A 17181-nucleotide genomic window follows, 5' to 3' on the forward strand; every position below is an offset into this window, starting at 1 on the left:
AGGAGCTTCTTCTAGTTCAGTTTGTAATGGCAAATTAGACGTTTGTTTTCGTTACCGCCACCTAGTGGACACAATTGTGTTTTACATGGTACCACCTATTAGTTTATTTTTTTTTTTTCGATTCAATAGCAAGTAATACTTATAAAGTATCAACCGGATATCTCAGGTCTCTGTTGCTAATTCCAAACCGCCATTCTGGGACTATTAATATAAGCTTGAGCCAATGCAATTCATTTTTTGCTTTATATTCATATTTTTTATGCCATTGAGTTTGTTGTTGCGTTGAGTTTGTTGAGATCTGTGTGTTGTGGTGGACAGTGGGCTAAATCTTCCTTTATTTTAGTTACTTTGAAGGATTCAATCTTAACCGGTCCAGTCAAACCCTGCCTGGAACTACTTTAGCTGTGCATTAACTGAAAAATAATTACACTTCTTAGACCTTTTGTCAACCAAACTTAAAGTATTGCTCAGCAATGCGGTATAAACTTTGTTAAACAACGAGAAGTTTATAAACTCTTTAGACTTAGTCATATATTATTTGGTGCATCAGCCACAAAACCTCCTTTGTGTGAGCTGTTATTATAGAAAACAATAATGTATTCGTTATGCGCATTGATATTTGTTTGTTATATTACAGCCAAAACTACTTTGTTATATGGAAATAATGAAGATTTTATGACGAATCAGATTAGAGCAGGGGTGTCAAACTCAGGCCCTGAGTAATTATTTTTGGCCCGCGAGATCATATCAAGTGTGTATTAGAGCTGGCCCACCAGTGTATAGCGTATACACCGCTAATACTACAAATCCCAGAATGCTTTGTTAGTGCGCGGGCGCGTCAGTCGAGACCGCTGAAAAAACTCCGCGTATTTAGCGCTGAATTTACCCGGCGATTTACCGATTTTGAATCCCAGAAATGCAGATTTGAACTGCTCAATAATCAGTTTGTGGTTGACGTGGAAAGCGCACCAACCAACCCCCAAATGGAGCCGATTGAATACAGTGTAGAGACACGCTCAATTCAAAGTACGACTCTGTGTGCTGCACAGTTTCCATGTTTCCTCCCCGACACACTGCTCCAACTCCGTGCCCAAGCTGCTCAAATCCTCTCTGTGTTCACCAGCACATATATGTGTGAGAAACTGTTCTCTTTAATGATGAACAAAACACCACTGAGGAGTCTCACTGATGAACATCACTCTATCCTAATGATTTCCTCAGCTCAAAGCCTAAACCCAGACATGATGCACTTGTATCTAAGAAGAGACGCAGGAATCTGTCTTCAACCAATCAGAGTAAATCAGAGTGTAAAAACTGAGCTCGAATGAATGTTGTCTTTATGCACTTTTTCTACTCTAAGGCATGAACTGTTAATGGTTGAATGATTGCATTTTTTAATTTAAGGATATTATTATTATTTTTGGTTGTTCTGTTGTTGCCCTGTGAAAAATGGAATTAGAAAGTCTAGAAAGAGAGAGCGAGAGTGAGAGACATAATAAGAAACGAATACCACTGATGTGTGTTTTATTTCAAATTAAATTTCTCATGTGTTTATGATATTAAACTTTGGTTGTTCCAGATTTAATGTTTATGCAAAACTAAAGTTTGTTTCCACATGAAAAGGTTCAACATTACTGATCTGGAGAGACAGAAAACATGCACAATTGCAGTCAAATTTTCAATAAATATTGAGTTCGGCCCGCAACTTCGTCCCAGTTTTTAATTTTGGCCCACTGTGAATTTGAGTTTGACACCCCTGGATTAGAGCATTAACCTGTGCACGAAATATTGTTTTGAAAGCAAACAGAAGTGTTTCTGGTCTTTTACAGTTGAACGCTTTCTTTTTTTTTGTCTTTTCTGTCTTTTCCTGCTGATCAAATACAGTTATTATTGCTGGTGAAGTGATAAACAGTTGTGTTGTGCGAGGTGACCCTGTCCGGAATACACGTGGGGACATGAATAACTTTAATTACAACGATTAGCCGATCACTTCCGGTCATGCGCAAAAGACTTTTAAAAAAAAGGTTTCAGTTATAATAAATAAAACGTCTCTCTCTTCTGGACAGAGAAAAATTGTGAGGAACCAACCAGTTATTTTTATTTTTTTACTCCAGATGTTTTATTAGGCATTTGGTTGTCGCGTTAAATGTATTAGTTAAAATAACGTTTTTGTCAACTTAAAAACAATCCAGCTTTGTTTGAGATAGTTTCCAATTTGCACAACGCGACTATCTGCTTCACATTTTTGGGTTCATTCACAATCCCTAATGGGTCTGGAGAGAAATGGATGAAGATGCATCGCTTGAGACCTACTTTGACCAGTCAATTGCTGTATGTTAAGATCTTGTGGTGCATAAAGAAATGGTTTGCATCTTCTTAAAAAAAATGCATACTCTAAATGGTTGCCCACTTCCACCAGGGTTCTTCTGAGTACATGTTTGGAGAGGATTTGGAAGGCCCACCACATCTTCAGGATCCCTCTTTCCTCTCCTCTTCCATCTCCAACCAACAGAAAGATGAGGATGATGATCTGGACCTGAGCTTTCTACCTGATGAGCTAAACGTACAGGATGAAGGGGAGAGAACACAGGAGTGGGTCTTACAGAGGACATTGGTGTTTATCTGGACTGTTCAACTGCAAGACCTCCTGAAGCAGACACTGAGGTTAATACGAGGCAGCCTGCAACCTCCCCCTTCTGCAACCTCCCCATGACACCCATGACCCCAGTGGCTCCTGTGGCAGAAAGTTCAGGAATCATCCCACAATTACAGTAAGATATTTTTTTTGGAATAACAGATATCTGTTGAACAGTTTTAAAACTATGAAATGATGCTTCTACCTAACTGCAGTAAACAGTCTGAAACAAAGATATTGCATTGTTGTAGTACTTGTGGTAATGCTGTATTTGTCTTTTACCTTAAAAAATAAATGCAGTGATATTTAATACTCACTTCAGGTACATACCAAGAACAGAACAGAACAGTAAATATATGTTAAGGTGCACAGCTTTGCTACATGCACTTCTGCATGTAAAATGACAGCAGATTTGATATCACATTAGTTTATCAGTTTTATTGTATGTCTTTATATTAAAGTCTACAGTACATGATGACAACATGATTACTGGTCAAGAGAGGAAAAAAAATTGTTTGTGTCCCTTTGCTGTTGTTGCTCACTCCAAAAATTCTAGAAAAGTAATTCATATACAGCTCTGTTGGGTCAGAATTAGAAAGAATACATCAAAAGTCTACACAATAATTTTATATATATTTTTAATCTGACGTATATAACAAATAATATCCCAAAGGTCCTCAGTCATAAATACCTTCCAAACCCCATATCAGTACACCTTTGCCATCCTTAGTATCAAGTCATCCTCTTACTGTGCATTAACAATATATTTTATCTGTGATGTAGCTGTAAATTATGACTGAAAATTAAATTTGATTTAGAGTTATGAAGTTAATTGGTCAACGAAGCACAATCCATGTTACAAAATGTTCTTCCATAATTCGCTTGTAGTAGCTTTTTCCACCAGAGTAAAAAAAAATTCAAGATCTTACATTCAGCAGCTTTAAATATGGAGGAATGTTCTATATTTGGCTGTAAAAAAAAGCAAATGGCTTGTGGTCTGTAAGGGTAAACAGGAGAATACAGGGTGTGCTTGGCACTGGTATAGGACAGCGATGCATTTTTTTTTTTTTGCATTTTTCTAACTGTATTTTAAACTTTGTCATGTTTCTGACGTGCCCTTCTAGTTTCCTGGTATTTGAACATGTATCAGTAGGCTGTGTGCAATCTGCTCTGTTTTGACTGTTAATTGGGTTATTTTACTTAAATTAAATTTTAAGTTTTTTTATTTAATTTAAATTTTACTTAAATTTAAATAGAATGCTAGATTTTGTTCACATATTAATCTGTATTTGGTTGTGTACAGGAATATAGTGTCCACAATAAACCTGGCATGTCCTCTAGACCTGAAAGCCATTGCCCTTCAAGGTCGAAATGCTGAGTACAATCCAAAGGTATGTCTAAATTAAATTTGTGACACAGGGACTACATGTCATTAGATTTCTTTTGTAGTGCCTTTAGCTTTCATTCCCTGATGAATCTGAGATCAAAGAGAGGAAAATAAATGTGTTTCATAGGCAAGAATATTTTGCAATAGCAAAATGTAAATGTTATAAACACATTGAAGAATGCTGCCTTCAGTATTGCCAGCTCTTCCAATCTTGCTCTTCTATAGAGCTTTGCTGCTGTAATTATGCGGATCCGTGAACCCAAGACCACTGCCCTTATCTTCAGCTCAGGAAAACTGGTCTGCACTGGCGCAAAGAGGTTAGCAAGTTTTATCTTCAAAATCATATACCGTATTTTTTGGACTATAAGCCGCTACTTTTTTCCCACATTTTGAACTCCGCGGCTTAAACAACGACGTGGCTTATTTATGAATTTTTCCTGGGTTTTTCCCGGTTTTACAAACTTCAAGCCAAAAAACTGAACCCCATAACATTAGACCAATGAAATTTCCGAACGGAAATGAAAAAACGCAACTCACCTGTGTTCTGAGCTGCACGGCTTCGGGAGAAAAAATGTTTTTTTTAAACGCACGGCGATGCCAAAAGAAACTCCCGAGAGAAATAGTTTTGAAAGTAAGGAGGAAGACAGTGAACAATGACTTTCTTGGTAGGTTACTGTTTAGATACAAGCCGTTGTAACGCGTTGAGTCTGGGTCAAGGGAGCACTCACTAACTCCAGTTGCAACAGAAATCATATAAGCACAGACAGGTTTCCAAAACTTGTGCTTTTTTTTATTTTTCTTGGCAACAGCGTTAAGGGTTAGTCAAAGAAACTTAGAAATGAGCATCAAAAAATAATAAGGACAAAATCCTTAGTCTTGCACACATGCAGTAATACCAGAAAAATGCAGTGCCAGGCTATTCCCAAAATACCGATATGCTACTAAAGGAAGCGCAACATATTTCACCCGTTACACCGTGTGTAACGTGTCTTTCGTTAAAGCCTGTGTAAAGTTCATTAGTCCGCTTATAGACAGGTGCGGCTTATTTATGTTTAAAATAAAAATATTTGTAAAATTCATTTATAGTCCGGAAATTACGGTATATTAAATGCAGTAATTGGCTGTGTGACATTATAGTGCAGTGTAGTTAGTTGTTTATGGGGAGCCTAATACTAAATGCTCTGTTCCATTTGTTGTCATGTCAATATCACATTCTCTCGCTTCCCTGTCTATTCTACTGGTGTCTTATTTGATTAAGGTTTATCTTCTCTCCCACCAGTGAGGAGCAGTCTCACCTTGCTGCAAGGAAGTATGTCCGGGTGGTACAGAAGCTTGGCTTCCCAGCGAAATTTCTTGACTTCAAGATCGTGAACATGGTCGGCAGTTGTGATGTGTGTTTTCCCATACGGTTGGAGAGCCTGGAACTGGCTCACAAACAGTTTAGCAGGTTTGTTCAAAATAACTGGTCATGTTTTAAATCTTAATGCAATTTCATTTCTGTATGGTAACTATGATATGTTATTGTTCAAGCTATGAACCTGAATTGTTTCCTGGTTTGATCTACCGAATGGTTAAGCCACGGATTGTCCTCCTGATATTTGTGTCTGGAAAGGTTGTTCTTACAGGTACAGTGTGGTCCTCTATTTATAATCATGTTTAGCTTTGATCATTCTATTTATCCATTAAATAAATTTGTAGAGCACATTTCCAAATAGACCTCAATATTTAATTGCAAAAGCATCAATCAAAAAGTTTTTTGTTTGTTTGTTTTCTCTTTGTAAATCTAGGTGCAAAAGATCGCTCTGAAATATATGAAGCTTTTGAGAATATCTACCCAATTCTGAAAGGATTCAGGAAACAGTGAAAAACGAGCACTTCTACTTTTTATTGACTTCTGATATGTCAATATATAAGGTGACTGTTTAGAAATGTAATTTTATTGAAAGTGATTATTTAGGTTTTAGCTTGAATCAAACCTTTGTTAATGGATATTTAATTTGCAAACATTGTGCATGCTATTTAGATGTGTTTCTGTCACTGTGATTACTATTTAAGTGGTGAGAGGTAAATGATTTGTTAATATATTTTTATAATTTATGTTGTTTCAGAGACTCTGCGCATTTCGTGTTTGTTCGTCTAATGTTGCCTTGTTTTTCACAGCTTGTTCTCTAGGCCCACCAACGCCCAGTTCTATGAAAGAATGCTCCTCTAGCATTTTCTCCCAAGTTAGCAATATGAAAACAGTTTTTCTTTTTCATGCATCACTTAAAAAAATCCCAAAACAAACATTTTTTGCTAGATTTACTAATCGTGTTCATTCCACATGGTCTAATTGAGACATTTTAACACACTTTAAAACTTGATGATAGTTCCTCACAATATGGCACAAAATGATAACAATCAGATTAAAATTTCAACCGTTTCACAAAGTTGGAAGCACATAATTGTGTTGGAGGTCTCTGTATGATGAAGAAAACATGCAAATTTCCACAATCATTAATGATATGGGGTTGTATGTCAGGTAAAGGTATGGGAGAGATGACAGTCATTACATCTTCTATAAATGCACAAGTTTATATTGAGATTTTGGACACTTTTCTTATTCCATCAATTGAAAGGATGTTTGGTGATGGTAGCATCATTTTTCAGGATGATAATGCATCGTGCCATAGGGCAAAATCTGTGAAAACATTCCCACAGGAAAGACATATAATGTCAATGGCATGGCCTGCAAATAGTCCGGACCTCAATCCAATTGAAAATCTGTGTTGGAAATTAAAGAAAATGGTCCACGACAAGGCTCCAACCTGCAAGGCTGATCTGGCAACTGCAATAAGACAAAGCTGGAGACAGATTGATGAAGTATACTGTTTGTTATTAGTTAAATCCATGATTTAGAGAATTCAAGCTGTTATAATAGCCAGAGGTGGTGCAACAAAGTACTAGTAGTGTTTTTATTTGGTGATTCCATATAATTTTCCTCAGATTTGTGATTCCATATTTTTTTCCTCTGTTTGATCTGTAAAAACAGTTGTAATTGACTATAGTTAGTTTTTTTTTTTTTTTTCTCTCAAAAAGCATTTACATGGGGTCAATGTACAGGTTTTTACCATAGTGAAATTTAACCATATCATTGAGCTTGACTTTTGGAATAACTGCACACTTGTTTTTCATGGAAAATATAAAAAAAAAGGCAAGACCAATGAATTTCTTTGCTATCCACTGAAATAAATTAAGGTTTGAGAGTAAAAAGTAAATATGAGGCAATCAATCATTTATATATAGATGTGTTAAACAACTTAGAACATGGCACCTCACATGGGGATACCCAGGGCTCAAAGAAAGAGTAGCCAGTCAGAGCTTTTAATTGGATAATCAAGGTAACAGGGAACATCTGAGTAAAGAAATAAATAATATAAAATGCCAGTCACATGCTCCAATATTTGTAATAATTTAGAAATAGGGTTTAAATGCTCTAAAACGTAAATGTGATGTAAAGAAAGCTAAAATTCATCTTTTGAACTTTAAAACAATGTTTTTTGTTGTTCCAAGTTGCCTGCTCCCTAGTCCATATTCTCTGCTGTGTTTCATATTGTGACTTTATTGTTTACATTCTCTATTTTGTCGGCCAGGTTTTGAGCTGGGTCGCGACTAACTTGTGCGCACGCTCGCTGACTGCAGGGCCTGTACACACGTGACTTGTACATAAACAAAGTGAGTCACGTGATAAGGGCTAGAGGAGAAGTGCAGCAGCTCCTGGGTTGAGTTGTTGTGTTGCTGTGACGTGTTGCGTTGCTGTGACGTGTTGCGTTGGTGTGACGTGTTGCGTTGGTGTGACGTGTTGCGTTGCTGTGACGTGTTGCGTTGCTGTGACGTGTTGCGTTGCTGTGACGTGTTGCGTTGAGTAGCGCTGAGTAGCGTAGACCAACTAGTGTTTTGTGTAGTTTTGTTGAGGCAGCCATACGTTCCAGCTTTAGCGTCTGTAGCAGAGAATAAATCAAAGACGACGTGAACCGCGCTTTCACATCACGGTAGTACGGCACTGCAGATATGGTACTAACTCATTCAAGTAAAGCTCTGGAAGACATGATAAAGTATAAGACACATACATAATCTGAACTGTTGATAAAAAAAGCATCTCAGTTTATTTCTATTTATTGTCACATGCACGATCAATAATTTAAAAAAAGATCAATAAATCTATGCAAAATAATTCTTACAGTTAAAATAATTTTGAACAACCAAATGATCAATCACATGATTTAATGGATGACATCAGACATACAGTGTACTGCCATTAGCAGATATAAAATTGAACAGACAATTGAGACAAATGGTTACAGGACACAATCTGAACATGCTTTAAGCTGTTGTTAATTCATGTTTTAACATTACACACTCACCTCGAGCTTCTTCTGGGAAATCTCTCAAACAATTTCTTACTTCTTCCATAGCTTTAATTCATATCATGCTGCCCAAAGCTAACATCAAATATTACCGTCAAAGCAGACAACTCATAATAAACAGAACCATGCACATGCTAAAAAATAATAGAAACTCACTGTAATAACCATAATACTATTTTTATTAATGCCTTTCTACTGTTACATGCACAATACATATGCAATGATCTTATCACCGTCCATGATAGGAGCGTCTTCTAGTTCAGTTTGTAATGACAAATTAGACTTTTGTTCTCGTTATCGCCACCTAGTGGACATAATTGTTTTTTGAATTAGGGCTGTATAGGACCACCTATTCGTTTATTTATTAGTAGTGCTTGCAAAGGACTACTCTTACAATGCTGTCGGTTTATTATTATACTTCTTTATGATAATTCTTCTTACTTCTTCCGCCGATTTTCGGTGCATAACTAGTCCCGCAGTTTTCGTCAAAGCACCACGGGTGATACCTCAAAACGTACGTTCGTGTGAAGTGTGCCATTACTTTTATAAGCATTCGCCCTGCACGTTTTCGCTCACGTGACCAAAACGTCACATTCCGGATCCGCTCGGAATTCCGGGAATTCTGGCTCAAACAGGCCCCTTAGAAAATAAATGGGGAAAACGGTTGAACCTCTGCCGTACGGCCAGTGTTTGCCCGACTCACGTTTTGACGTTTCAACTAGTCCGGTGTGCAGGGCCGATCGCAATGATGCCACCCGCCTCGTTAAATACCCCCGGCAAGAAAGGGCAAAACCCTCAAAATTTCTAGGTCACAACTAATCAATTCGGTTTTTGGCTTTTTTTAGGCCCCCTGTTCACCCGACACGCAAATACGGCATATCACCTCATCCGGGCTGCTCTTCCGGACGTCCCAATAATTTTTAACAAAATAACATTTTGACCCAAGGGGGCAATAGCTAGGGGGCAATAAGTGCCCCATAGAAAATGAATGGGGAATTAAAATATTGAGCCATGGCTCGGCCCTCGATCGCCCGACACGCACATACGGCATATCCACTCGTCTCGTGACATCACTGGCCCCGCCCCCTCGAAAAAAAAAGGCAAAAACAGGCGTGCCAGGTATCGAACCGCTTGTCTCTTTTCGAGTACGGTTGCATCTGGTTGGCACTAAAAACAATCGCCACTAAAGACTTACACCCGGGGTGTGGATTTGTGCACCGGCAAGCACTACTCACATTTTCTTCAGGAAATGTCACATTCTAGTTTTATTTCTTTTTTTTCGATTCAATAGCAAGTAATACTAATAAAATAATAACCAGATATCTTAGATCTCTGTTGCTAATTCCAAACTGCCATTCTGGGACTATTAATATAAGATTGAGCCAATTTAATTAATTTTTTTTGCATTATATTTATATTTTTTTATGCCATTGCTTTTGTTGTTGCGTTGAATTTGTTGAGATCTGTGTGTTGTGGTGGACAGTGGGCTAAATTTTCCTTTATTTCAGTTACCTTGAAGGATTCAATCTTAACCGGTCCAGTCAAGACCTGCCTGGAACTACTTTAGCTGTGCATTAACTAAAAAATAATTACACTTCTTAGACCTTCTGTCAACCAAACTTAACAAAGTATCGCTCAGCGATGCAGTATAAACTTTGTTAAACAACAAGACGTTTTTAAACTCTTTAGATTTATTCATATATTATTTGGTGCATCAGCCACAAAACCTCCTCTGTCTGAGCTGTTATTATAGAAAACAATAATGTATTCGTTATGCGCATTGATATGTTTGTTATATTACAGCTGAAACTACTTTGTTATTTGGAAATAATGAAGATTTTATGACGAATCAGGTTAGAGCATTAACCTGTGCAGGTAATATTGTTTTGAAAGCAAACAGAAGTGTTTCCGGTCTGTTACAATTGAACGCTTTAAGTTTATTGCAATAGAAATGTCAATTCATGCGTCTTTTCTGTGAGCCTGCTGATCAAATACGGTTATTATTGCTGGTGAAGTGAACAGTTGTGTGGTGCGAGGTGACCCTGTCCGGGATACACGTGGGGACATGAATAACTTTAATTATAATGATTAGCCAATCACTTCCGGTCATGCGCAAAAGACTTTAAAAAAAAGATTTTAATTATAATAAATAAAACATCTCTCTCTTCTGGATGGAGAAAAATCGCAAGGAACCAAAAGTTTTTTTTTACTCCAGATCGTTCACTAAGCGTTTTTTTGTCGCGTTAAATGTATTAATCACAATTAAGTTTAGACCCAATTAGTGAATCTGCGCAAGTGCTGTTCATTTATTAACTTAAAAACAATCCAGCTTTGTTTTAGATAGTTTACAATTTGCACAACGCGACTATCTGCTTCACTTTTTTGGGTTCATTCACAATCCCTAATAGGTCTGGAGAGAAATGGATGAAGATGCATTGCTTGAGACCTACTTTGACCAGTCAATTGCTGTATGTTAAGATCTTGTGGTGCATAAAGAAATGGTTTGCATCTTCTTAAAAAAAATGCATACTCTAAATGGTCCCCACTTTCACCAGGGTTCTTCTGAATACATGTTTGGAGAGGATTTGGAAGGCCCACCACAGCTTCAGGATCCCTCTTACCTCTCCTCTTCCATCTCCAACCAACAGAAAGATGAGGATGATGATCTGGACCTGAGCTTTCTACCTGATGAGCTAAACGTTCAGGATGAAGGGGGAGAGAACACAGGAGTGGGTCTTACAGAGGCCAGTGGTGTTTATCTGGACTGTTCAACTGCAAGACCTCCTGAAGCAGACACTGAGGTTAATACGAGGCAGCCTGCAGCCTCCCCCTTCTGCAACCTCCCCATGACACCCATGACCCCAGTGGCTCCTGTGGCAGAAAGTTCAGGAATCATCCCACAATTACAGTAAGATATTTTTTGGAGTAACAGATATCTGTTCAACAGTTTTAAAACTATGAAATTATGCTTCTACTTCACTGCAGTAAACAGTCTGAAACAAAGATATTGCATTGTTGTAGTACTTGTGGTAATGCTGTATTTGTCTTTTACCTTAGAAAATAAATGCAGTGATATTTAATACTCACTTCAGATACATACCAAGAACAGAACAGAACAGTAAATATATGTTAAGGTGCACAGCTTTGCTACATGCACTTCTGCATGTAAAATGACAGCAGATTTGATATCACATCAGTTTATCAGTTTTATAGTTTGTCAATTGTCCAGTCTTTATATTAAAGTCTAAAGTACATGAGGACAACATGATTACTGTTCAAGAGAGGAAAAAATTGTTTGTGTCCCTTTGCTGTTGTTGCTCACTCAACACAAAATGTTCTTCCATAATTCGCTTGTAGTAGCTTTTTCCACCAGAGTAAGTACAATTTCAAGATCTTACATTCAGCAGCTTTAAATATGGAGGAATCTTCTATATTTTGCTGTAAAGAAGCAAATGGCTTGTGGTCTGTAAGGGTAAACAGGAGAATACAGGGTGTGCTTGGCACTGGTATAGTACAGCGATGCATTTTTCTAACTGTATTTTAAACTTTGTCATGTTTCTGATGTGCCCTTCTAGTTTCCTGGTATTTGAACATGTATCAGTAGGCTGGGTGTTTAAATTTAAATAGAATGCTAGATTCTGTTTACATATTAATCTGTATTTGGTTGTGTACAGGAATATAGTGTCCACAGTAAACCTGGCATGTCCTCTAGACCTGAAAGCCATTGCCCTTCAAGCTCGAAATGCTGAGTACAATCCAAAGGTATGTCTAATTTAAATTTGTGACACAGGGGCTACATGTCATTAGATTTCTTTTGTAGTGCCTTTAGCTTTCATTCCCTGATGAATCTGAGATTAAAGAGAGGAAAATGTGTTTCATTGGCAAGAATATTTTGCAATAGCGAAATGTAAATGTTATAAACACATTGAAGATGCCGCCTTCAGTATTGACAGCTCTTCCAATCATGCTCTCCTATAGCGCTTTGCTGCTGTAATTATGCGGATCCGTGAACCCAGGACCACTGCCCTTATCTTCAGCTCAGGAAAAATGGTCTGCACTGGCGCAAAGAGGTTAGCAAGTTTTAACTCCAAAATCATGTATAATAAATGCAGTAATTGGCTGTGTGACATTATGGTGCAGTGTAGTTAGTTGTTTATGGGGAGCCTGATACTGAATGCTCTGTTCCAATGCACTATTTGTTGTTTGATTAAGGTTTATCTTCTTTCCCACCAGTGAGGAGCAGTCTCGCCTTGCTGCAAGGAAGTATGCCCGGGTGGTACAGAAGCTTGGCTTCCCAGCCAAATTTCTTGACTTCAAGATCCAGAACATGGTCGGCAGTTGTGATGTGTGTTTCCCCATACAGTTGGAGTGCCTGGTTCTGACTCACCAACAGTTCAGCAGGTTTGTCCAAATAACTGGTCATGTTTTAAATCTTAATGCAATTTCATTTCTTTATGGTAACTATGATATGTTATTGTTCAAGCTATGAACCTGAATTGTTTCCTGGTTTGATCTACCGAATGGTGAAGCCATGGATTGTCCTCCTGATATTTGTGTCTGGAAAGGTTGTTCTTACAGGTACAGTGTGGTCCTCTATTTATAATCATGTTTAGCTTTGATCATTCTATTTATCCTTTAAATAAATTTGTAGAGCACATTTCACAAATAGACCTCAACATTTAATTGCAAAAGCATCAATCAAAAAGTGTTTTGTTTGTTTGTTTTCTCTTTGTAAATCTAGGTGCAAAAGATAGCTCTGAAATATATGAAGCTTTTAAGCAATCTCTACCCAATTCTGAAAGGATTCAGGAAATAGCGAAAAACTAGCACTTTTTATTGAGTTCTGATATGTCAATATATAAGGTGACTGTTTAGAAATCAAATTTTATTGAAAGTGATTCTTTAGGATTTAGCTTGATTCAAAGCTTTGTTAATGGATATTTAATTTGCAAACATTGTGCATGCTATTTAGATGTGTTTCTGTCACTGTGATTACTATTTGAGTGGTGAGAGGTAAATGATTTGTTAATATATTTTTCTACATAGTAAACTGAACTCTAAAGGTCTGATTTTCTGAGAACTGGTTCTGATATTCATACTGGAAAAATGTCACAATAATTCATGTTTCCATGGGCGAAATTTCATTTAACAGTAGGGGGGGGGCAATAAATATAACATTTCTCATGAGCAATTTTTAAAGGGGGACACATAATACAGTCAAACTGTACTTACAGTATAAAGATATGTCCCTACAGTGAAAAACTTTGTTTCTATCATTATTATTGTAGCATGGAGACTGCGTCAATTACAGTGGTAATTCAAACTGCTTTACATAAATAAAGTAAAACTATCACAAAAAAATAATTGATCACAACAATACAAACAAGGAATTAAAAAAAGGTTTAACATTTTATTTACAATATAATGAAGCCACTTGAGAACAGAATAGAAATTGATCATGCAAAAAACCACAGTGGGGTCAGTTCGGACGTATCACAGTGCTCATTTAGTAAATGCACAGCTAAACAATATGCTAATTGTGTGTTAATGTTAAGATAACATAATACCAAAGTCGTCCCAAATAAAACACTGCATGGGAAACGGCTTTGGCGTGTTAGTGTCAGTGCACTATGCTACAAGCTATTGTAAACAAGCTAACGTTCACTAGATAAGTCAGGGGGCCAAATCTGGCCCGCGGTGTAATTATATTTGGCCCGCGAGATCATATCAAATGTGTATTAGTGCTGGCCGGCCAGTATATAGCGCATACATCGCTAATACTACAAATCCCAGAATGCTCCGCTAATACTACAAATCCCAGAATGCTTTGTTAGCGCATCAGTCGAGACCGCTGAAAAACTCCGCCTACTCAGCGCTGACTTTACCCGGAGATTTACCGACTTTGAAGCCCAGAAATGCAGATTTGGACTGCTCAGTAATCCGTTTGTGACTGACGTGGGAAGCGCACCAACCAACCTCCAAATCTAGCTGATTAAACTCCAGTGTAGAGACACGCTCAAGTCAAAGTACGACTCTGTGTGCTGCACAGTTTCCATGTTTCCTACCCGACACACTGCTCCAACTCCGTGCCCAAGCTGCTCAAACGCTCTCTATGTTCACCAGCACAAAACACCACTCAGGAGTCTCACTGATGAACATCACTCTATCCTAATGATTTCCTCAGCTCAGAGCCTAACTCCAGACATGATGCACTTGTATCTAAGAAGAGACGCAGGAATCTTTCTTCAACCAATCAGAGTAAATCAGAGTGTAAAAACTGAGCTCGAATGAATGTTGTCTTTATGCACTTTTTTTACTCAAGGCATGGACTGTTAATGGTTGAAAGATTGCTTTTTTTAACTGAAGGAAATTATTATTATTTTTGGTTTTGTTGTTGGCCTGTGAAAAATGATTTACATTATAAAGGTATTCGAAAGTCTATAGATAGAGTGAGGCAGACATAATAAGAAACGAATACCACTGATGTGTTTTATTTCAAATTAAATTTCTCATGTGTTTATAATATTAAACTTTGGTTGTTCCAGATTTAATGTTTATGCAAAACTAAAGTTTGTTTCCACATGAAAAGGTTCAACATTACAGAGAGAAGGGAAAACATGCTCAATTGCAGTCGTTTTTTTAAATAAATATTGAGTTTGGCCCGAGACTTCGTCCCAGTTTTTAATTTTGGCCCACTGTGAATTTGAGTTTGACACGACTGAGTCATTTTAATCGCTAATATAGCAGATTCATGGAAAATTACATCGGCAATCAACATTTTTGCCGCAACTAATTTTTTAATAAGTCTGCATCAACTACATTAATGAGAATCGCTTTATTTAAAGTGAAGAAAATCCCCTAGTTAATGGAGTTGAACTTTAATTCAGCCGCAGACACACACCTGACTCGTGTGTGTAGAGCAGGTGAAATGAACTGGGAAAGCAGGCAGTGGGTCAAACCACTGTGAGGAAGGGGAGGGGGGAACTCAACTGTTTCTAAATGCTTTTTTGCGTTTTTTTCTACTAACACAATTATTGTAGGTATACATACATACATATAATAGAGAATACATATAATAGAGAGTACGATTAAAAATCTTTTTGGGGGCCCCCCCGGATTTACGCCCATGGTTGTTTCAGAGCCTCTGTTGCCTTGTTTTTCACAGCTTGTTCTCTAGGCCCACCAACGCCCAGTTCTATGAAAGAATGCTCCTCTAGCATTTTCTCCCAAGTTAGCAATATGAAAACAGTTTTTCTTTTTCATGTATCACTTAAAAAAATCCCAAAACAATAAATTTTTGCTAGATTTACTAATCGTGGTCATTCCACGTGGTCTAATTGAGACATTTTAACACACTTGATAGTTCTACACAATATGGCACAAAATAATAACAATCAGATTAAAATTTGAGCCACCGCCTAACCGTTTCACAAAGTTGGAAGCACATAATTGTGTCGGAGGTCTCTGTATGATGTAGCATTACAAATGTAATCCCTTGAGTTGAACCAGGAGGCCCAAACCTGTTCCAACAAGACAATATTCCTGTTTACGCAGCGAGATCCATGTTGATGTTTGCCAAGGTTGGAGTGGAAAACCTGAGTGTCCTGCACACAGCCCTGACCCTGAGCCCGGAGGCACTTGAGCACTGACTACCTTTAGGGTGAACTGGAATGCTGTATGCACCCTAGTGCCTGATGTCCCTGATTCCTTCAGAAACACTACCTTTCAGAAGAGTTGTGTTAATTATAACAGCAAAATAAAAGACTCTCAAAATCTTGAATTGAAGACGACGTGAACCGTGCTTTCACATCACGATAGTACGGCACTGCAGATATGGTACTAACTCATTCAAGTAAACCACGACGTATTCACTCGTCCGGGGTGTGGGGCTGATCGCAATGATGCCACCCGCCTCGTTAAATACCCCTGGCAAGGTGAGGCAAAAGGGCAAAAACCCTAAAAATTTCTAGGTTACAACTAATCAATTCCGTTTTTTGGCTTTTTCAGGCCCCTGTTCGCCCGACACGCAAATACGGCATATCCCCTCGTCCGGGCTGCTCTTCCGGACGTCCCAATAATTTTCTCAAACATTTTGAGCCAAGGTGGCAATAGCTAGGGGGCAATTAGTGCCCCATAGAAAATGAATGGGGAATTCAAATATCGAGCCACGGCTCAGCCCTCGATCGTCCGACACGCACATACGACATATCCACTCGTCTCGTGACGTCACTGGCCCTGCCCCCTCGAGAGAAAAAAAAGGCAAAAACAGGCGTGCCATGTATCGAAACGCTTGTCTCTCCGAGTATGGTCACATCAGGTTGGCACTAAAAACAATCGGCACTAAAGACTTACACCCGGGGTGTGGATTTGTGCACCGGCAAGCACTACTCACATTTTCTTCAGGAAATGTCACATTCCAGTTTTTTTTTTTTTTTTCGATTCAATAGCAAGTAATACTAATAAAATATCAACCAGATATCTCAGGTCTCTGTTGCTATTTCCAAACCGCCATTCTGGGTCTATTAATATAAGCTTGAGCCAATTCAATTCATTTTTTTGCTTTATATTTACATTTTCTTTCACCATTGATTTTGTTGTTGCGTTGAGTTTGTTGAGATCTGTGTGTTGTGGTGGACAGTGGGCTAAATTTTCCTTCATTTTAGTTACCTTAAAGGATTCAATCTTAACCGGTCCGGACGTTTTTAAACTCTTTAGATTTATTCATATATTATTTGGTGCATCAGCCACAAAAC

The 17181-nt window shown here is 38.0% G+C and overlaps 2 protein-coding genes across 2 annotated transcripts; both read left to right on the forward strand.

Moving 5' to 3' along the window:
• The first annotated feature begins 2032 nt into the window (after positions 1 to 2032).
• On the forward strand, positions 2033 to 11093 carry LOC124390613 (TATA box-binding protein-like 2). The gene is given in 9 exon segments (XM_046856662.1): positions 2033 to 2331; positions 2420 to 2591; positions 2594 to 2771; positions 3939 to 4026; positions 4248 to 4339; positions 5302 to 5469; positions 5553 to 5647; positions 5810 to 5936; positions 10984 to 11093. Coding segments are annotated over 8 exon segments (918 nt in total). The 5' UTR covers positions 2033 to 2283; the 3' UTR covers positions 5887 to 5936; positions 10984 to 11093.
• LOC124390614 (TATA box-binding protein-like 2) lies at positions 10837 to 13259 on the forward strand. The gene is given in 8 exon segments (XM_046856663.1): positions 10837 to 10896; positions 10984 to 11336; positions 12103 to 12190; positions 12407 to 12498; positions 12662 to 12829; positions 12912 to 13006; positions 13170 to 13207; positions 13209 to 13259. Coding segments are annotated over 8 exon segments (918 nt in total). The 5' UTR covers positions 10837 to 10848; the 3' UTR covers positions 13245 to 13259.
• The last annotated feature ends 3922 nt before the right edge of the window (positions 13260 to 17181 follow it).

The sequence above is a fragment of the Silurus meridionalis genome, chromosome 8, assembly GCF_014805685.1.
Source record: "Silurus meridionalis isolate SWU-2019-XX chromosome 8, ASM1480568v1, whole genome shotgun sequence".
NCBI classification, from domain to species: domain Eukaryota; kingdom Metazoa; phylum Chordata; class Actinopteri; order Siluriformes; family Siluridae; genus Silurus; species Silurus meridionalis.